Source organism: Trachypithecus francoisi, unplaced genomic scaffold (genome assembly GCF_009764315.1).
Source record: "Trachypithecus francoisi isolate TF-2019V2 unplaced genomic scaffold, Tfra_2.0 Lachesis_group1, whole genome shotgun sequence".
Taxonomy (NCBI): Eukaryota; Metazoa; Chordata; class Mammalia; order Primates; family Cercopithecidae; genus Trachypithecus; species Trachypithecus francoisi.
Window position 1 is genome coordinate 109050648 of NW_022681454.1, and position 22496 is coordinate 109073143.

General features: G+C 39.3%; 1 protein-coding gene and 1 pseudogene across 2 annotated transcripts in view; one reads left to right on the forward strand and one right to left on the reverse strand.

Moving 5' to 3' along the window:
- The first annotated feature begins 11929 nt into the window (after positions 1-11929).
- Positions 11930-14234, forward strand: LOC117085803 (annotated as a pseudogene). The gene has a single exon (XR_004438080.1). The product of XR_004438080.1 is annotated as a TOX high mobility group box family member 4-like (transcript).
- Positions 14235-20189: 5955 nt separating this feature from the next.
- The window catches only part of LOC117084936 (proteasome activator 28-like), a 35971-nt gene continuing 33664 nt past the window's right edge, over positions 20190-22496 (reverse strand). The window contains exon 4 of the mRNA XM_033213334.1: positions 20190-20810. Coding sequence (XP_033069225.1) covers positions 20344-20810 — 467 coding nt within the window. The 3' untranslated portion in view covers positions 20190-20343. The remainder of the gene's footprint in view (positions 20811-22496) is intronic.

Consider the following 22496-nt stretch of genomic DNA (forward strand, 5'->3'; position numbering starts at 1 on the left):
GAAAGCATTGATGGCTGCTAAAACTATTAGGGGAAAATTAGATGGGGAACTTTATAACGGAAGAATCAGGCTGATGCTACTCACACTTCAGTCAATCTGATCACTAAAAGTGGGATAACAAATCAGTGATAAAATGACATTTTTTAGTCAATTGGGGATTTTGAATATGGACTGAGTGTTAGACAAAACGATGAAGTGATATCTTAAGAGCATTCAACCAAAAGAAAAATTTGGAAAAAGATGTGAAAGCAGCTTGACTCTTTGGGGTTAATGTTGAAGGGAGATGGTTACATAGCAATTCATTGTACCAGTCTTTGGGAGGCCGAGACGGGCGGATCACGAGGTCAGGAGATCGAGACCATCCTGGCTAACACGGTGAAACCCCGTCTCTACTGAAAACTACAAAAAACTAGCCGGGCGACGTGGCGGCGCCTGTAGTCCCAGCTACCCGGGAGGCTGAGGCAGGAGAATGGCGTGAACCTGGGAGGCGGAGCTTGCAGTGAGCTGAGATCCGGCCACAGCACTCCAGCCTGGGTGACAGAGCGAGACTCCGTCTCAAAAAAAAAAAATAAAAATAAAAATAAAAAATAAATTCTTAAATGTAATGTCATAGAAAGGAAGAAATACCAAGAAAAGTTTGAAGAATCAATAGATAAAGAAGATGAAAACCAAGATTGGTATCAAACAAACTAATCAGGAAAGAATATAAGGAGGAACATTCAGCAATGTGAAATCCAGCAGAAAAAAATCAAGAAAAAAAAACAATTTTTGGGGTGAAAGACAGAACAGTGAAAAAAGATTGCTGACAGCAAAAAGAGGCTATTAATTGACAGAGTGACCTTTGAGATGTTGTAGAAGGGGGTCAACAAACTATGATCCATGAGGTCAAAGCTGCTGACATCTGTTTTTGTAAATAAAATTTTATTGGAACATAGTCACTTATTCAGTCATGTTCTATCTACAGCTGCTTTTGTGTTACAATAGCAGAACTGAGTAACATTGTGACATAGACAGGATTTTGCAAAGTTAAAAATACTTACTATATGGACCTTTACAGAAAAAGTTTGTGAATCCCTGTTTGTGGAAGACGAAATTGGGAATAAAGTTCAGGATATTTACATTTAGAAAGAAATATGGTTATTTCTACCGACACAGAAGAAAAAGAAAAGTAACAATGGGTGAGAAAACTGGAAATTGGAGGTGATAAAGAAGTAAACTGATGGAAAGCATCTCAGAGCCCACTTTTCTTTGTTAAGTCAAAAAGTTAGGATATCTGCTAAGTGAGATGGCATTGGCATAACTAGGAATTTTAGAGAAATAAAGATTTTGTAGCAATGCATATCTCTGAGTTATAAAAAGCAGAAATAGTACTATTGAGAGGAATTTGCAAGAAATTGCATTTTTTAAATATCTTTAAATTTTTATGTCATCACCCATATACCCAACTCCCGGTTGAAGAAATTAAATGTAATACTGTTTTTGAAGCCTCCATCCCTGATCTCTACTTCCTCCTCTATCCAAGAGAAAATTACTGTCCAGAAATTGTTGGTTATCATTCCCCTTACTATTGTTGCACATTCACTTTTATTTAATGTTGTTATACATTTATATATTGCATAAAAGTAACAATAAATATCCAGTATTCTTTTCAAGTGTTCAAAGCTTTGTATAAACATTTTTAAAGGCCAGATTAGTTTTTAAAAAGTCAAATTGATTTTCTAGAAAATGAAAAATATAGTAATTGACTATATAACTTACTAGAAAGGTTAAACAGCAGATTAGACATAGTTCAAGAAAGAATTATTAAAATGGAAAGAGAGATGAAGGAATTAGCTAAAATGCAGCAGAAAGATAAAAGGACAGGAAAATACAAATGAGTGATTAAGAGATGAAGAGAAAAGAAGGTCCAACATCATCTAGTGGGGGTTTTAGAGGGAGAAAGAGTACAAAGAAGAGGGAATCCTCTGAGTCAAGCAAAGAATATGAATCAAGGAGGGAATGATCAACTGTGTCAGATGCCGCTGACAGATAAGTCAGATGAAAACTGTGAACTAAATTTTTGAATTTAGCAATGTGGAGTTCACTGGTGACCTTAATATTAGCAGATAAAGTTGAGTGCTGCAGCTGAAAGCCTGAATAGAAAGGAGTATTAGTTTTCTATTGCTGCATATCTCAAACTTAGCAGCTTCAACCAACATACATTTTATTATCTCACAGTTTCTGTGGGTCAGGAGTCTGGGCACAGCTTAGCTGATCCTCAGCTCAGAGTCTCACAGGCTGCAATCAAGGTGTTGGTTAAACTATGTTCTCATCTGGAGGCTTGACAAGAGAAGACTAAACTTTCAAGTTCATCAGGTTGTTGGAGAGTTCATCTAAATAGAAAAAATATATATATGTATATAGTATATTGAAATACTGATAGTGTTTTTCCCTAGTAAACTTATTACAGTGGATTTCATTTTCTTCTTCATCATTTGTTTGCAAAATTTTCTGCATTAAGCTTGTATTACTTATCTCAAAAAATAATATTTAACAAGAAATTCAAATGATTCTCTTTTCCAATAAAAGTCCACATTATTAGATGAGCATGTACAACTTTCTTCCTTAGCCCATCAATACTCCTAGTCTTGCAATTTACACTTTAGAAACACTGAACTACTTATGGTTTCAGTTTGTAGTTCATCCTGCCACCTCCCACACCACAATACGATGCTTTGTCACTTAGTAACTGTTTTCATGCTGTTTTTATACCTACCAGAACAATCACACCCCATGTCTTCTCATCCTTGAAGACTCACCTCATCCAACACCTCCTTCAAGAAATCTTCCCTGACATCCTTTATTCCCTTTCCCTCCCCACCACAACCCAGGTAAGGTACCCCTCTTTTGATGTCTTAAAATAACTGCAACTCTCATTTCACAATTATTATAGAAGCTAATACACAATTATATCATATTATCTACTGTAGTTCAATTATAATTATCTTGTGTATTATTTATCTATTGCTGCATGACAAATTAACCCCAAAACATAGAGGATTAAAACAATATTTATTACTTCTTACAGTTTCTATAGATCAGAAAGGGTGGGGAGGAGTGGCTTAACTGGGTAGTTCTGACTCGGTCTCTCTTAAGCTGGCAATCAGGATGTCAGCTGCAGCTCCAGTCCTCTGAAGGCTTCCCTAGGACTGGGGAATCTGCTCTCAAGCTCTCTCATATAGCTTTTGGCAAGGAGACCTCTTCCTTGCTGGCTGTGGGTCAGAGGCTTCTGTTCCTCACCATGTGGGCCTGTCCATAGAACAACATGGCAGCAGGAAAAATTGAAGGGAGAGAGAGGCGGAAGCCACAGTGTCTTTTATAACCTAATCTTGCCTCCGAAGTAACATATCATCACATTTGTACTCTTTTGGTCACTGGTCACACAGACCAACCCTTGTACAATGTGGGAGGGGACCAAAAGGGCATGGATACCAGCAGGTGGGGATCACCAAGGGCACCTTGGAGATGGCTCTATCTCACCAGCCTGAATGAACTAGGCCTTGTGCCTCTTGGTACTCCCTAGCCCTGGCTTATTATAGTTCTGCATAATAATATGAAATACCAATAAGAATTATTTGCATCTTAGATGATCAGTAAGTGCTGATTAGCTTACTAACTCCTGCTACATAGGATGAGAGGCAATAAGAAAAGAATGTCTGAGCTCTCCAGGCTTCAGAAAACCATTCTGCAACAATGTAGGGTGTGGACAGATGAGTGGATGGATGGAAGGATGAAAAGTTGGAAAGAAAAAGAAATAGCATTTTCTCAGTCCTTGCTCTAACTTATCAAGAAACTTATTTTGCTTCCTTGTGTTTAAACTTTTCTGATTTTTCTCCCTCCATTCTTTAATATTTGTCTCATAGCAAACAAGATATTGAAAAATTTTCAAGTAATTCTTAGGAAAACTTCAGTATTTTTCTAAGTTGAACTAAGAAATTGACTTTTATTTTAATCTTTTGCTTGTGGAGTGAGTTGAGTTTTGAAATCACAATATTTAAAAAGCAAAGTTTGAGGAGTTGATTTCAACTTAAGGAGAGACAATCTTTGTTTCTTCAGATATCAGAAATGTCAGGCTTTTGTTACTGTCTGTTAGCAGTGCTATTATTTTGAAGATGATATTTGTTCTGTGTAGTTTGAATATACAGATGTCCTCTGCCTGAACAGTTCAGTAGAAACTAGGTGTAAAGTACAAGAAGCAAGCAAGAGAGGGTGAGAGAAAAAAAAATAAATCTCTTTATTATGGTGCATAAACCTTCAGTGTGAGGGAGCTTTGCAGCTGCACAAGGAGAAAAATGCATTCAAAAATATAATGCAAGTGTGAATAATCCTTTCTCGAATGCTGCTTGCAAACTGCTCCAGCTTTGTCAGGTGAACTTGAACCGGGCCATCAGATTTGCCCCCATTCCCATTGCACACTCTGTCTATCACCCCAGGGCATTCACCATCTTGACTGTTGTTTAAAGAGAACAAGCAATCCATCATTGAGCCAGGGAGTCACTTTCTCATAGAAAAGTAAAATCAGCATGTGACAGTACTCAGCCCTAGTGTTTTGCAGATTAAAATGATACATGGCGACTCACGTGTTACTAGGAGGATTAAGTCGGTTATCTTGTTCCATTGCCCAGACAAAAGAATTCCCCTCAAGCAGTAAGTGGGAGCTTTACAGAAGCTAAAATCATTGGGCTCAACTATACAGTGGTAAGACAGAGAATTTAACAAGAGAACAGAAAAAAAAAAAATGTTATTTTACATCTAAGCACATTTTTTTTCCCCTGCAGGAGATAGTACAAAGAAGAATCCATCCCAAAAGGAGAGCTGTAAAATCTTTGTACAAGTCTCTGCTGTTTGAGATGCCAATTTTTTACTAGAGATGGACACACAATTTATTGTCTGACTGCCTCTACAATTGATTTAAATATGGTGAAATAAATGAGCAGCCGTTGGCCCTAGGGCTGTTAGCTTCAGAAGAGTAGGTTACAAATCCTGCAGCTACAGTATCAAGTTATTAACACTGTTATTCCATTGTGTGATCTACATAGTAATAAAATTTTAAATGAATCTCATATAGAAATGAGCTCACAATGAAAGGCTAGGATACAGCCTTTAATTTACGATGCTGAGGCACATATTTATCATATTACAGAAAATATTTTTTATATAATTGAATCTCTAACTGTGTTATATTCATTTTCAAAAGTAATGTTCAAAAAGCAAACAATAAGTATAAATATCAAAGTATTTAATTTTAGATTAAATAAATGCATAAAGTTTTGCCATTCAGACCTTACACTGGAAATGGCACAGGTTAAAGAGAAAGAATTGTTTCTGAGTTGGTTTTTTTGGTTGTTGTTTGTTTGTTTGTTTTTTAGGTTCCCATGCATTTCAGGCAACATTGTTGTTAGAAAATTCTTCACTATTTATTTTTCACTCATACTTTGCCACACCAAGTTCTTTCTTAAAGTACAAACCATTTTTCTAGACAAAAGGATTTCAAATCAAAGAATGCCCTAGCTCTTTACTTTTAACTAAATTTTCAAACATTACATACCTTAATCAGCTGTACATTCTCCAAGTATGCTGTAAAAATAAGAGACAGCACTGGAGTATCTGTTTTATCTGCTAAGGACAGACACCAGATTTAACCTTCTTTTTCTACACAAATCACAAAAAGGAGAGAGACTGCTGAAACACTTTTGTTAAACATTTGACATGGTCTCTCCCAATAACAGAAGGACCCACAGCGACTGGCTTTGAAGGGCTATGTTCCCAACATGATTTCAATAGGGAACATTCTCTCTGGACGGAGCACCTGGATCATGGGCAATGTTCCCTCGCGCAGGACAGCAGTCACTGAGCCACCTGCATCAGAGAGGACAGGGGATGAGGGACAGGAGCCTCTGGCCAGCTGTATCCTTCTCCAGCCTCTGGGGCACGCTCGTGCAGAGGAGCCAGACCAGGCCAGGCCAGGCCAGCACACAAGCATTCTCTGAGTGGCTGGCCCCTTTGCCCCACTATACACAAGTTAGCAGGATCCTTCCATGGGTATAGATAAAGATTAAGAGCAATGGACCCCGGAAGTCTTTGAAATATGCCATGTGCCAAGACTCAAAACTATAAATTGTTCTGCCAGAGGCACCTGAAAATGTCTAAGTCCTAGGACATTGAGCCAAGTATTAAGGAAGATGATCTGAGATGGAGCTGGATATTAGAGAGGGCTCCACCATTCAGCATGATCTTGATAACCTGCCACAGAATCGACCTGACGTCATCCCTTCCTGCCTTGTTTCCTCCCTCCATCCCTGTGGCACAGTCTGCACTTTCTAAGCTGACCAGGAACACGCACTCAACAAAAAGCTATCCCTAAGCATCTTTAGACAACCTATAACAGTGAATTAAACTTGGCATCTCTAAAACTCTGCATTGCCAAGTATTAGCTTTTATTACACTTAACTCTTGATTATGAGAGGGGAGCGGGGAAATGTAAAGAATCACAAGTAAGACTATTGTTTAAGATGCATCCTACTTAGGCCAATAACAAATTTTTGTTGCTAGTTAGTGGCTATGTAGTAGCTGATGATTGGGAAACAGACAGCTCCAAATTGTTCCAGATGCCGAGAGAAGGCCAAACTTTCTCATCAATAACTTAAAAATTAGATTGAGATACAGCTCCAGATGCATTAAGTGCATTGGTCCTTTGGCATTTGTCAACTGCTTTACCTCCTTGTGCTAAAAATGCCATGCGTAGAACATCCACCAACAACAGTGCAGCTCAAATGCTAAAAAGATGACTAAAAAATATGCTTTAGGAAAGTTAATGTTTTATAACAATCATTCCAGTTATCAATAAAATATTGTTTTCAGGAAGCATTTTATAAGTTGGCACAACTGACCCATGGAATGGCCAGGAGGGAGTGGAAAACTTTCTAAGTGATTTATTGATTTACTATAATGTTTTCCATTGGAAAGATTAATGATATATTCCACTTTGCTGAAAATTACTTCTCTTTTGCTCCTGCAAAATAATCCTAGAGTTAGTTTCTCTTTCAGACCCTGACAAAATTATATTTCTTACAAAAAGACTGAGAGAGCTACAGGCATCTAATTAAACTCAAAGTGTGATCTTTAAAGAAATACACTCACTTTTTTTTTTTTTGAGAAAACTGTTTAAAAATCCAGACTGTGAAAGGCTGTTTCTTAGTGAGAAAGGTCACTCTGAGTGCAGTGTCCACAACATTAACGAGAAATGACCCTTGTCATCACTCTCAGCATGGGAGACAGAAGAAACAAATGAAAAGACACACCCAAAAGATGGTTTCTAGAACAGGCCACTTGGATAATAGATGAGACACTGTGCTCGTGGATCACAGGGGCCTCCAGAGGCTTTGTTCCCACTGTGTATTATGGTGTGCTGGGTGGCTTCGCGATGACAAAACTACGGGAACTTCAGAGTCTCAACCGGACCGCCATCTCAAAGTGATGAAAATGTTGTCTAACTTCAAAGGTTAAGAATACTTCCTCAGTAACATGTTTCCAGTTTTAACGTTGTATTCTCTTGATCACACATTCTTTCCCGTGCAATCTTTTAGGGGAATAAATCAAGTGAAATATTTTTATCCTATAATGGCCACACAGTATTCCTCCCTGTTACGTAGCTGTTGGTGAGAAGGACTTTGCTAAGCAGAATGAGCTTTGTTCTTGCCACAGCAAAGAAAGAGTTAACTTCTAGACCCAGCGGATCCCCTGCCAGCACGGATGTAGAGGATAAGAATGGGTGCTCACTTTTCTCCCCATAGTACCCAAATGCCTCTTTTGTGCCCCATCCCCATCTTCTACACTCTCCTCTTTCTCACTTTCTAAGGAGAAAAAATTGAAATTTAGAAACAAAGATTTCTGACACTCTGAAGTAATTCACAGGGCTTCACTCACTTTCAGGTCTTTCCTTTTCAGGGCAATAGTTTTTAAACTCAGCTGGTGATTAGGTCCTCTCTAGTTCCACTGCAGTCACTCTCACTAGGCCTCCTTGAAGGGGAGTGTCCAGTGAAATTAGACAGGAATAGTCCCAGCTCTGCTGCTTACTGCCTGGCCTCTTTAGAGCCTTGGAGTGTCCATATGTAAAACGGGTATAAAAATCCCTACCTGGGTTTTGCTGTGAGGATTAGAGGTGATGCCTATGAGGGACTTAGCACAGTGACTAGCACTCTTTGGTGTTCAAATATAGGGTTTTTGTCTCTACTAAAAATACAAAAATTAGCCAGGTATGGTGGCACATGCCTGTAATCCCAGCTACTTGGGGGGCTGAGGCAGGAGAATCGCTTGAACCCGGGAGACGGAGGTTACAGTGAGCCAAGATCACACCACTGCATTCCAACCTGGACAACAGAGCGAGACTCCACCTCAAAACAAAACAAATATAGGATTTTATTGTCATTATTACTCCAACTGTTTTTCCAGTGTAGTCCTGATGAATTCATTTACCGAGTCCCACTCTCAACAACTGTGGCAACCAAGATTAGTTAACTGCATGTGAACCCAGAATCTCCCCCAGACAGAGGGCGCAACCTTGGACCTAGGGAGAAGCCATTTCTGATCAGGGTAGGGAGTGTGAAGTGCAAATAATAGCAGTAACAATAACAATTATAATAAATTATGTTTGTGTGGTTATTTACTGGTGCTTGTATATCATTATTATATCATCCTGAAATATTCTTTAAATTGCTGTTTTTGTAAGCCGAAATAGTCTAATATTGGTAAATTCATCTGCCTTGACCTAAATAATACTCAAACGTAATTCTGTCATTCCATATCTCTCCAATCTCATCTCCAGGTAGTTCCATATCCTCCCAGCCATATGTGACTGCAATTCCCCAGATATGATGTGACTTCCCACAAATGTCGTCCAAAGCCCTTCCCTGTACCTGGTACATTCACTCCTACATTCCCCAGAACATTCTATCCTCCCTCCCTGGAAACTATTACTTGTCCTTCAAGTGTCATCTCTCCAGGAAGACCTTCTCTGACTCTTCCACTACTCCTCTCTAGTAACACTAACACACACACACACACACACAGAGGATCTATTACACCATCACAGACCTTTACAGTGGGACCTCAATTGCACAGTAATTACTTGTTTATGTCTCTGCCTCCCCCCATTAGATTATGAGCACGTGAAAGCAGAGATTGTGAGTTCATTTTGGCAGCCCCAGTGCCTAGCCTGGCACTTGGTTGTTAATAAGGCCTTGCTGAATGAAAGAATTAAATCATTAAAAATCGCAAGATTAATTAAGAGTGTGGTTTTATGATTGACCCATTGTAGCATAACTCTTAGTGTAATACAGTATTTAACATTGTGCCTTGAATATAGCACGTGTTCCATAAATGTTTGTGAACTGAATGAATGAATGATGGCAGGTGAAAAATCTCTTAATTAGATCCAGAGGGTCCTCTTTATTTGTACAATCCAAATAAGAAAGGCGTTCTCAGACATTGAAAGAAGCTATGCTGACATCTTTGTCTTACAAAAGACTCATCTGAATGATAATGAGTGTGGAAAATGGATTAGCTCCTGGGCGGACAGGGTTTTTTTGTTGTTGTTGTTTGTTTATTTGCTTTTGTTTTTTGTCTCAGTGAAAAAGTAAAAATGCTTGAGTGCTCTATCATTTAGGGAGATTCAGCCCATCTTCTTTTCTATGATTTTGATTTTAGTGCTGATTTAATTCAGAAAATCAAACCATTTGTGGTACATGAATAAAACTGGTGAAAAATAATGGTTACCAGTATTTTATTATTGTTGATTTTTATCACTATTATATATCTGTAAACCAGATAATGCTGCAGAAATTAATTGCCATCTGTTCTTAGACTGAAGGAATAGGGCATCATTATCTCCAGGAGTACTCTACTACCGTGTGACCAAATGTACTGATAATCCAATTTTTTAAGATCAGTAAATGTTTTTAACCTATATTATATGTATTATTACATGATATGCTTCAGATAAAGCATGAATTACTTTTAAAACAAGTGATAAAGAGGGCCTAATTTAGTGATTCTGGCTCAGAAACCAGGTGTTTTAAGTGCATTGAGAAGGGTATTCTTCAAGTTTCATGAATTAAAGAGTGTGGTTCCTCCTTTATCCAGAGCAACTAACGATTATTGAGACTCCAAGATTAAAGGCACATCATGAAACTAAAACAGGCATTTAAACTTCCTGTGCCAAAATGCTGCCTTTGTTTCCCGTTTCTTTCCTGATTAATCTCAGGATCATTCTTCATTACTACTACCCAAAGGATAAAAGATGATTAATAGTATCAACTTCAAAAGTTTTGTGAGAGTTAGAAAGAGCACATGTAACATTGCTAGGATGGTACCTGGCACAGAGTAAATGTTTCATCCGTGGTTGTTGTTGCTATTGTTTTTTATCATTATTTATCCACCATATTATCATCCTTTAAACCAAAGCAGAGTTAGAGTTAGCAATATTAGTTGTGTTTTCCACTTGAGCTAAGATTAGTTCCTAGATGAATGCCAGTTGCTTTAATTCTCACTTACTGATAGAATCTGCTTTCTGTATCACTAACCTCCACACTTGAGTATTCAAGTTTTGTTTCATAGTGTTGCCTCCATGCTTTCTGTGATCGGTCTCTGCTATAAGTCCACTCAACATCATTAATCTTTCATCCTGATTATGAAAATGTGGTTTTCCAAAAGTATTTGTACTGATAACACATGGTCACAAAATTATTTACATTAAGGGTTGCAGCCTCACACAGCTCCAGAGAGTCCCATTCACTTGAAATCAACACGCATTAGTGATCTATTGCTGCCTAACAAATTACCAGAAATTTAGCAGCTTAAAACAATACCTGTTCATTATCTCACGTTCTATAGGTCAGAAATCCCGGATGGTATGACTGGGACCTCAGCTCAGGGTATCACAGGGCTAAAATCAATCTGTCAGCTGGTTATGTTATCTTCTGGAGCTTGGGATCATCTTCCAATCTCATTCCTGTTGTTGGTAAAATTCAGTTCCTTGTGGTTGTAGAACGGAGGTGGCTGTTTCCTTGTTGGCTGTTAGCTGGGTTTGCCCTCAGCTACTTGTAGCCACTCTGTGGTCCTTGTACGGAACCTGTCCAGCATCAAGACCAACAACAGCACACTAAATCCTTCTCATCCTTCAGATTTCTCTGACTTCTCCTGCTTCCAGTCATAGAAAACTTTCTGCTTTAAAAGGGGTCAACTAGTTGAGTCAGGCCCACCTGGACAATCCCCACATTTTAAAGTGAACTGACTTTCGACCAGGCGTGTTGGCTCACACATGTAATCCTAGCACTTTGAGAGGATGAGACAGGCAGATCACTTGAGGTCAGGAGTTCAAGTCCAGCCTTGGCAACATGGTGAAACCTCGTCTCTACTAGAAATATAAAAATTAGCCAGCAGTGGTGGTTTGCGCCTGTAATCCCAGCTACTCGAGAGGCTGAGGCATGAGAATCACTTGAACCCAGTAGGCAGAGGTTGCAGTGAGCTGAGATCACACTACTGCACTCCAGCCTGGGCAACAAAGAGAGACTCTGTCTTAATTAATTAATTAACTCATTAATTAACTTATTAATTAATTAAGTTAAGGTAACTGACTTGGGACTTTATGTGTTCAAAATTCCTTTACAGCAGTACCTGCATGACTGTTTGAACAACCAAGAGATAAGAATCTTGGGGGAGGGCTTCTTTAGAGTGTTGCCTACCACATAATGTGAGTTCGATGTGCTCCTGGTTCTGAGATGCTGGGTTTCAAACACGTTTTAAGGTTTTTAGATGCAAGGAACACAGGCTTGTTTAAGGAAAGTTAAATAGGATACACATGATACAAGAAGCAGTCTCACAGTTCCGAGTCCAGTGGGGACGGTGGGAGCAATGACAATCTGAGACGGTAGGAGCGGTTGTGTGAAGATGGGAGTTTCACAGAGGAAATGACATTTACCTGATGATCACAGGGCCTTCACACCCCTTCCTGTCAGGGGCCGAGACATTCCATACACCAATCTTGGGTGATGAGGAATTTGAAATCCCACCTATCTCCTTGGATTCTGATCCCTCATTGGCTGTTTCAGATGTGGTTGACCACTTTGATGACCTGGCAGACCCTTCCTCTTCACAGAATGGCAGTTTTTTAGCCCAGTATGGGGTCCAGACATTGAACATACCTCTGGGTATGACCCATGGCTTGATGGAGCAGGGCGGGGATCCTCAGTGGAGGCTTGATCATGGACTTGGACTACTCTATAGGAACTCAGTATAGTGCCAACCCACCTGTTACAATTGATGTACCAACGACAGACATGACATCTGAATTGATAGGGCATAGCCAGTTGACCACCATTGATCAGTCAGAACTGAGTTTCCAACTGGGTTTGAGCTCAGGGGGTGGCACCATGCTGCCACCTGCCCAGTCACCTGAAGATCGTCTTTCAACCACCCCTTCACCTATTAGTTCACTTCACGAGGATGGTGTTGAGGATTTCCGGAGGCAACTTCCCAGCCAGAAGACAGTGGTGGTGGAAGCAGGGAAAAAGCAGAAGGTCCCAAAGAAGAGAAAAAAGAAAGATCCTAGTAAACATCAGAAACCAGTTTCAGCATATGCTTTATTCTTTCATGATACACAGGCTGCCATCAAGGGACAGAATCCTAATGCCACTTTTGGTGAGGTTTCAAAAATTGTGGCCTCCATGTGGGATAGTCTTGGAGAGGAGCAAAAACAGGTATATAAGAGGAAAACTGAAGCTGCCAAGAAAGAGTATCTGAAGGCATTGACTGCTTACAAAGACAACCAAGAGTGTCAGGCCACTGTGGAAACAGTGGAATTGGATCCAGCACCACCATCACAAACTCCTTCTCCATCTCCTATGGCTACTGTTGACCCAGTATCTCCAGTACCAGCTTCAGTAGAGCCCCCTGCCCTATCCCCATCCACTGTTAACTCCACCCTTTCATCCTATGTGGCAAACTAGGCATCTTCAGGAGTTGGAGGTCAGCCCAATATCACCAAGTTGATTATTACCAAATAAACGTTGCCCTCTTCCATTACTATGTCTGAAGGAGGGATGGTTACTGTTATCCCAGCCACAGTGGTGACCTCCCAGGGGCTCCAACCAGGCCAAACCAGTACAGCTACTCTCCAGCCCAGTCAACAAGCTCAGATTGTCACTTGGTCAGTGTTGCAGGCAGCAGCAGCTGCTGCTGCTTCTATGCAACTGCCTCCACCCCGACTACAGCCCCCTCCATTACAACAGACGCCACAGCCTCCGACTCAGCAGCAAGTTACCATTCCACAGCAGCCTCCTCCACTCCAGGCCATGAAATAGCCTCCACCTCAGAAAGTTCGAATCAATTTACAGCAACAGCTATCTCCTCTGCAGATCAAGAGTGTGCCTCTACCCACTTTGAAAGTGCAGACTACCTTAGTCCCACCAACTGTGGAAAGTAGTCCTGAGCAGCCTATGAACAGTAGCCCTGAGGCCCATAGAGTGGAGGTAACTTCTCCTGAGACTATCTGTGAGATGATCACAGATGTAGTTCCTGAGGTTTAGTCCCCTTCTCCGATAGATGTTGAATTGGTGAGTAGGTCTCCTGTGACACTCTCACCCCAGCTTCGATGTTTGAGTTCTGGTTGTGAGAACACTTCCATTGTGAGTAAGGACTGGAACAATGAATACTGCAGCAATGAGTGTGTGGTGAAGCACTGCAGGGATGTATTCTTGGTCTGGGTAGCCTCTAGAAATTCAAACACAGTGGTGTTTGTGAAATAGTCCTTCCTGTTCTCCAAGCCAGTGAAGAGTTATCTGCTGGGAACATGTCCAAGAGCCTGTTTTTGAAACACAAGCTGGGCTTCTGGTAGTGCCTGATCACAACCCATGATGGCCGTTCATGTTTCCCCCCATTTTCTCCCTTCAGCAGAGGCCAGGTTATGGAGCAGGGCCACTGAACTTGCTGTAATCTGGAGATGCTTTTTACTTTCAACCACAAGTAGAAATAACAGTGGTAATAGCAGATGAAAGGGTGAAGGGAGTATGGGCAAGCAAAGCATAGAGATGGTAGGGGTGGCGGTGGGGTTGAAGAAACTTGTTAGTATAATTGTCATAGGACTTGCCTAAAATATTATTAAAATGATGGGAGTGTACTCAGCTTTGAGCCTAGGGGGAAAAAAAAGAAAAAGAAATGGTCTCACATGAAAATCCAAGACCAGAAACAAACGGAACCTCACAGCAGGAGCTAGTGAATCCTTGCCCTGGTGATTTGCCATTAACACAATTTATGAAGTCTTCTTGATTGTATTCTTTCTATATTTCAAGTTTAAATTTCTAGAGTTCTGCTTTCATTTAGGATGTAAAACATCATAAGAGAAATGACTCTCACCCTAGCAATTGGAAAAAGACAGGAAATCCACAAACTTTTCATGAGCCCACTGAAGAGCTAAGGTTACTGGCCAACCAAATAAATTAAATTCCAAAAAATTACAAGCCCCTTCAATGAGAGAGAGGACATGCAAACAAACTCTTGCCATTGGCAGAGCGCAGAAAAAAGAGACGACCACCATATAAGTCAGTTAGAAGAAATCAGCTGAAAGTTTAGTAGATTCTTAAAAGCCAGTTGTGGACTAAAGTATCAGTTTAAAATAACTGAGAGTCCAAAACACAAGATGATTTTGCCCTAATTTACTAGCTCGTTTTCACTGCCTCCACTGGAGGCTCATGAGAAAATCAAGAGATGAATAGGCATGCAGGAGGTCATCAGTGGTACAGGCACAGAGAAAATTTTCAGTTGCCCCTACGGGAGAGATATGAACTCCACCCAGCTACGTGGATCCTTCTGTCATAGAAAGAAAAAACCTGAAACGACTGGAGGTAAGGCAAGAATTTTGTTGCTTCTAGTTGATGACTAGAAGCAAAGGTCCTCTGGCCCTGGGAAAAAGCAGGGAAAACTCTTGGACTCAGGATCCTGCACTGGTATAAGGAGAAGTGTGCTACTTCTGGGAACAGGCAGGAAACTGTTTTCTATCCATGGCCCAATGACCCACAGATCAGAGTTCAACAGGCACTGGGAGAAAGGGTAGGCAAGAAACACTGATGAGGCTTCATTTCTGAGACCCAGGCATGCAAGTCTGTCTAAAATTGAAACTATATTAGGAAAATAAAAATTCCCTCTTCCCACGATAAACCTAGTCCACAATAACAAGCAACAGTATTTTACCACTGAAGAAGGATAAAGAACAAGGAAACAGATTCCACCCCCTGCCCCAACCACCACCACCACGGTATGGATATGGAAGGAGCACAGAAAGCTGAGGATAGAGCAGGAACAATGAGAAAAAACAAAACAAAGATGAAAACCTCCACTATCCAAGGCCTGCCCCACTCTAAGCACAAAGAAGCATCAGCCCACTACTGAAGAAATTCAGAGCTAGCACTGCAATGAAGATAATGAGAGCAACAATAAAACCCAAACCCAGTGTATGTCTGCCTAGACTAACTCAATGCCCAACATAACAGCCAAGCAAAAGAAAATGCATGTCCATTTCCAGGTGTAAATATTATTTATCTCAGCTTCTATCATTCTTCCACAAAGGATGTCTAGCATTCACTCAAATGATAGGAGACTTTAAGAGCATGCAAAAACAACCCATTGTCAAGAGATAAAGCAATTGACAGAACCAGACTCAGAGATGACCCAGATGTTGAGAGTATCATACAGAGATTTTAAAATCACACTGATTAATTATGAAATTTAATAGAAAATGTGGACAGCATGCATGAACAGACAGGGAGTTCAGTAAAGACACAAACTATTATTAAAAGAGTCAAATGGGAATGCTTGAAATAAATGAACACAAATACACACATAATACCAACAGTGAAGATTTCACTATATGTGCTTACCAGTAAGCTGAACACAGCTCAGAAAAGATTTGGTGAATTTGAAAATAGATCAGTACAAGGCAGAAAACTAACAAAGATATTCGGGGCCTGAACTCTACATTTGACCTAATGGGCCTAACAGACATCTATAGAACTCTCCAACTAAAAACAACAGAATATACATTCTTCTCATCTGCACACGGCACATGATCTAAAATTGACCACATAATCGCCATAAAACAACCCTCAGAAAACTAAAACAACAAATCAAAATCATGCCAAACACACTCTTAGAACATGATACAATAAAAAATAGAAATGAATTCTAAGAAAATGACTCAAAACTATACAATTACATGGAAATTAACTGATCTTCTACTGAATGACCTTTGTGTGAACAATGAAATTAAGGCAGAAATCATTAAATTCTTTGAAACTAATTAGAACAAAGATACAACATACCAGAATCTCTGGGACACAGCCAAAGTAGTGTTAAGAGGGAAGTTAATAGCACTAAACACCCACATCAAAAAGTTAGGAAGATATGAAATTAACAACCTAACATCATACCTAGAGAAACTAGAGAAACAAGAGCAAACCAACTCCAAAACTAGCAGAAGGCAAGAAGTAACCAAAATGAGAGCTGAACTGAAGGAAATTGAGATGTGAAAAATCATACAAAAGACCAATGAATCTGGGGGTTTCATATTTGAAAGGATAAATAAGATTCACAGACCACTAGCTAGACTAATAAAGGAAAAAGAGACGAGATCCAAATAAACACAATCAGAAATGAAAAAGGGGACATTACCACTGACCCCACAGAAATACAAAAAAAAAAAAAAAAATTTTTCAGAGACTACTATAAACACCTCTATGCACACAAACTAGAAAAACCTAGAAGAAATGGATAAATTCCTGGAAACATACAACCTCCCAAAATTAAACCAGGAAAAAATTGAATCCCTGGACAGGCCAAAAATAAGTTCCAAAATTGAATCAGTAATAAAAGGCCTACCAACCAGAAAAAGCTCACCACATGAATTCATACCCACATTTTTCCAGATGTATAAAGAAGAGCAGATACCATTCCTACTGAAACTATTTCAAAAAATTAAGGATGAGGGATTCCTTCCTAACTCATTCTCTGAAACCAGCATCATCCTGATACCAAAACCTGGCAGAGACACAACAGCAAAAAAGAAAACCTCAGGCCACTACCCTTGATGAATATACATGCAAAAATCCTCAACAAAATATCAGCAAACTGAATGCAGCACCATATAAAACCTAAGCTGCCACAATCAAGGGGGGTTTATCCCTGGGATGCAAACTTGGTTTAATATATGTAAATCAATAAATATGATTCTTTTCATAAACAGACCTAAAAACAAAAATCACATGATTATCTCAATCAATGCAGAAAAGACTTTCAATAAAATTCAAAATCCCTTCAAGTTAAAAACCCTCAACGAACTAAGCATTGAAGGTAGTAAATGATAAAAGTAGTAAAAGCCATCTATGACAAACCCACAGCCAATATCATACTGAATGGGCAAAAGCTGAAAGCATTCCTCTTGAGAATTGCAATAAGACAAGGATGCCCACTCTCACCACTCCTATTCAACATAGTACTAGAAGTACTAGCCAACATAATCTGGCAAGAGAAAGAAAAAGAAGGCATCCAAATAGAAAGAGAGGAAGTCAAAAAATCCGTGTTTGGAGACAATATGCTTCTATATATAGAAAATCCCATAGTCTGTGCCCAAAGGCTCCTAGATCTAATAAACAACTTCAGCAAAGTTTCAGGATACAAAGTCAATGTATAAAAATCCATAGCATTTTATACACCACCAGTGTGCAAGATGATAGACAAATCAATAACACAATCCCATCCACAATAGCCATAAAAAGAATGAAATACCTAGGAATACAGCTAACCAGTCAAAGTTCTCTACAACAAGAATTACAAAACACTGCTCAAAAAAGTCAGAGAAGACACAAACAAATGGAAAAACATTCCATGGTCATGGGTAGGAAGAATCAATATTGTTAAAATGGCAATATTGCCCAAAGCAATTTACAGATTCAATGCTATTCCTATCGAACTACTAGTGACATTCTTCACATAACTTGAAAAAACTATTTTTAAATTCATATGGAACCAAAAGAGAGCTTAAATAGCCAAGGCAATTCTACACAAAAAGAAAAAGGCTGGAGGCATCACATTACCTGCCTTCAAACTATACTACAAGGCTACAGTAACCAAAACAGCATGGTACTGATATAAAAACAGATACATAGACCAATGGAATAGAAAAGAAAACCTAGAAATAAAGCTGCACCCCTACAACCATTTGATCTTGAACAAAGTTTACAAAAGCAAGCAATGAAGAAAACTCCTAATATGGTTTGGCTTTGTATCCCCACCCAAATCTCACCTTGAATTATAATAATCCCTACATGTCAAGGGCAGGACAGGTGGAGATAACTGAATCATGGGGTGGTTTCTCTCATGCTGTTCTCCTGATAGTGACTGAGTTCTCACAAGATCTGATGGTTTTATAAGGGGCTTCACCCTTTGTTGTGCACTCATTCTCTCTCTGGCTGCCCTGTGAAGAGGTGCCTTCTGCCACGATTGTAAGTTTCCTGAGACCTCCCCAGCCATGCTGAACTATGAGTCAATTAAATCTCTTTTCTTTATAAATTACCTAGTTTCAAGTATGTCTTTATTAGCAGCATGAGAAAAAAATTAATACAACTCCCAATTTGATAAACGATGGTGAGACAACTTATTAGCCATATGCAGAAGGTTGAAGCTGGACCCCTTTCTTACACCATACAAAATTCAACTCAAGATGGATTAAAGACTTAAATGTAAAACCTAAAACTATATATATATATATATAACCCTGCTAGATAACCTAGAAAATACCATTCTGGACATCAGCCTTGGCAAAGATTTCATGACAAAGGCTCCAAAAGTAATTGCAACAAAAACAAAAAATCACAAATGGGACCAAATAAAACTAAAGAGCTTTGGTACAGGAAAAGAAACTATCAACAGAGTAAACAACCTACAAAGTGGAAGAACGTATTTGCAAACTATGCTTCTGATAAAGGTCTAATACCCAGAATCTATAAGGAACTTAAACAAATTTACCAGTCATTAAAAAAACAAACAACCCCATTAAAAAGTGGGCAAGGGACATGAACAGACACTTTTCAAAATAAGACATACACGTGGTTGACAAACATATAAAAAAAAGCTCAACATCACTAATCGTTAGAGAAATGCAAATCAAAACCACAATGAGATACTGTAAGATGGTGTAAGATACCAGTCGCAATAGCTATTATAAAAAAGTGAAACAAAAACAGATGCTGGAAAGCTTCCAGAGAAAAGGGAATGCTTATACACTGCTGGTGGGAATGTAGGTTAGTTCAGTAGTTGTGAAAAGCAGTGTGGTAATTTCTCAAAGATCTTAAAAAGAATACCATTTGAACCAGCAATTCCATTATTGGGGATATACCCCCCCAAAATATAAATTGTTCTACCATAAAGACACATGTACATATATGTTCATCCCATGTGTGTTCACAATACATATATATGTGTTCACCTATATATATGTTCACATGTACATATATGCTCATCACAGTACTGTTCACAATAGCAAAGACATGAAGCCAACTTGGGTGCCCATCAGTGGTGGATGAGATAAAGAAAATACATATGTACCGTGGAATACTATGCAGCCATAAAAAAGAATGAGATCATGTTCTTTGCAGCAACATGGATGGAGCTGGAGGCCATAACCCAAGTAAACTAACGCAGGAACAGAAAACCAAATACCCCATATTCTCACTTCTAAGTGAGAGCTAAACATTGAGTACACATGGACACACAGAAGGCAACAACAGACATGGCGCCTACTTGAGAGTGGAAGGTGGGAAGAGGGATTACCTGTTGGATACTATGCCTATTACCTGGCTGATGAAATAATCTATACACCAAACCCCTGTGACATGCAACTTATTTATATAATAAACCTGCACACATACCTCTGAACCTAAAATAAATTTTTTAAAAATAAATATGATCTTAGGATGGCTTTTTTTTATTACACTTTAAATTCTAGGGTACATATCTTAAGATGGCTTTTACAGCACAAAAGAACATACTCATTTCGTCCAAACATGGTAGTATTTTAATGACATGTTGAACTTTTTTTTTTTTTTGAACTAGATGAGAGTTTCATTAGACTCTAACTAAAAACAGAGAGGTGTGATTACTATTTCCAGCCAGTTTCCCCATCACGATAGTCATGTAACAAACCAAGGCAATGTCGGTCTTGAGCCAGACTCACAGAGTCCCCTGGCCCTGGCCCTGGCCTCAATACAGAGTCTCTGCATTGCTGCTCCGGGGCCGTTTGCTCTTCTCGATATTTTTCAGGATCATGTCATGTAGAGTGACATATTGATTCCTCAGCTCTGATATGATGAGCCGAAGGCTGATATATTCTTTCTCATCAATCTCTGTCACAGTGCGGCGATAGTCCTCCACATGGGGATATTTAGCTATTTTAGAAACCAATTTGGCTCTTGTAATATAATATCTAGAAATCTGGTCCAGATAAGACGCAGCTTCACTCTCAACAGTTCTTAGCTCTGCAACTGTTTCCTGCTGAATAGACACCCCAAAGTTGTTTCCATCTTCTATCCTGGGAATCAGGAGCTGTACCCACATTTTGACCGTGTTACATTTCTCAATCCACAGCCGGATCTCAGGTTTCACTTTCTCAATAATGTCCACCAGCTGCTGGTTAACATTTTTATTTTGTTCATTTTTTATTAATTCTTCTTAGCATTAGAAAGAGTCTTTTGTTTCTTTCCTTTGTTTCATTCACCAGTCTATATATTTTTTAATTTATTGTATTGCTTTCCATTTCTCAACTGAGAAGTAACTACCACAGAAATGAAATCTTATCTGTTCTGTGCAAGGTTGTAATCCTTATACAGAGGATGAAAGTTATAGCTCTTGGTATATGATAGGTGCTTACTAAATATTTGTCAAATAAAAAAAGATCAACAAATATTATTTAAACTGGAATGTAAAGAGCCAAAAGAGTTTTAAAAAAGAATAAGAGCTTCCAAAATCTGCATAGCAATATTAAAATAACTAAACATATGTAATTGGATTACCAGAAGAAGAAAAGATAGAGAATGGAGCAGAGGAAATATTTAAAGAGATAAATTCTGAGAATTTTCCAAAATTAACAAAAGACAAAAATTCACAGATCTAACAACCATAGAAAATCTCCCCAAAATATAAATATCAAAAGAAGCCACACCTAGACATATCATAGTCAAACTGCTGAAACCAAATACTAAGACAAAATCTTCACCGTAGCCACGCATGGAAACAGGGTAGGGTGGAGGAGATATAACTTACAGAGGAAAAAAGACAAAAACTACCAAAGACCTCTTGTCAGCAACTATAAATTAGGAGACAGTGGCGTGATTTAAAGCACTAGGTGCGTGGAGGGGAGGGAGAGTTAACTTAATGTATTAGGGTTCCCTACAGGGACAGAACTAAATTGTATATATATGCAATGCTGTGTGGAAAACCATATATATATATATATATATATATATGGTTTTATATATGTGTGTCTCCAAACACACACATAAAAGAGAGTTTCTTAAGTATTAACTTACAGCCGGGCGCGGTGGCTCAAGCCTGTAATCCCAGCACTTTGGGAGGCCGAGACAGGCGGATCACGAGGTCAGGAGATCGAGACTCATCCTGGCTAATACGGTGAAACCCCGTCTCTACTAAAAAAATACAAAAAAAAAAAAAAAACTAGCCGGGCGCGGTGGCGGGCGCCTGTAGTCCCAGCTACTCTGAAGGCTGAGGCAGGAGAATGGCGTGAACCCGGGAGGCGGAGCTTGCAGTGAGCTGAGATCTGGCCACTGCACTCCAGCCTGGGCGACAGAGCGAGACTCCGTCTCAAAAAAAAAAAAAAAAAAGTATTAACTTACATGATTACAAGGTCCCACAATAGGCCATCTGCAAGCTGAGGAGCAAGGGGAACCAGTCTCAAAACTGAAGAACTTGGGGTCCAATGTTTGAGGGCAGGAAGCATCCAACATGGGAGAAAGATGTAGGCTGGGAGGCTAGGCCAGTCTCTCCTTTTCACATTTTTCTGCCTGCTTTATAGTCACTGGCAGCTAATTAGATTGTGCCCACCAGATTAAGGATGGATCTGCCTTCCCCAGCCCACTGACTTTAATGTTAATTTCTTTTGGTAACACCCTCACAGACACACTCAGGATCAATACTTTGTATCCTTCAATCCAAACAAGTTGACACTCAGTATTAACCATCACAAGTCCACCCCTTGTCAATCTGAACCCATACACATCTCCTGAGATCATACATAATCTTCAAATAAAGACAATAATAAGGTCATGACTATGCCGTCGTACAACCGGAAACATACCAATCCCCAACCTAAATACTATTACATAAGGTTAACAATACTT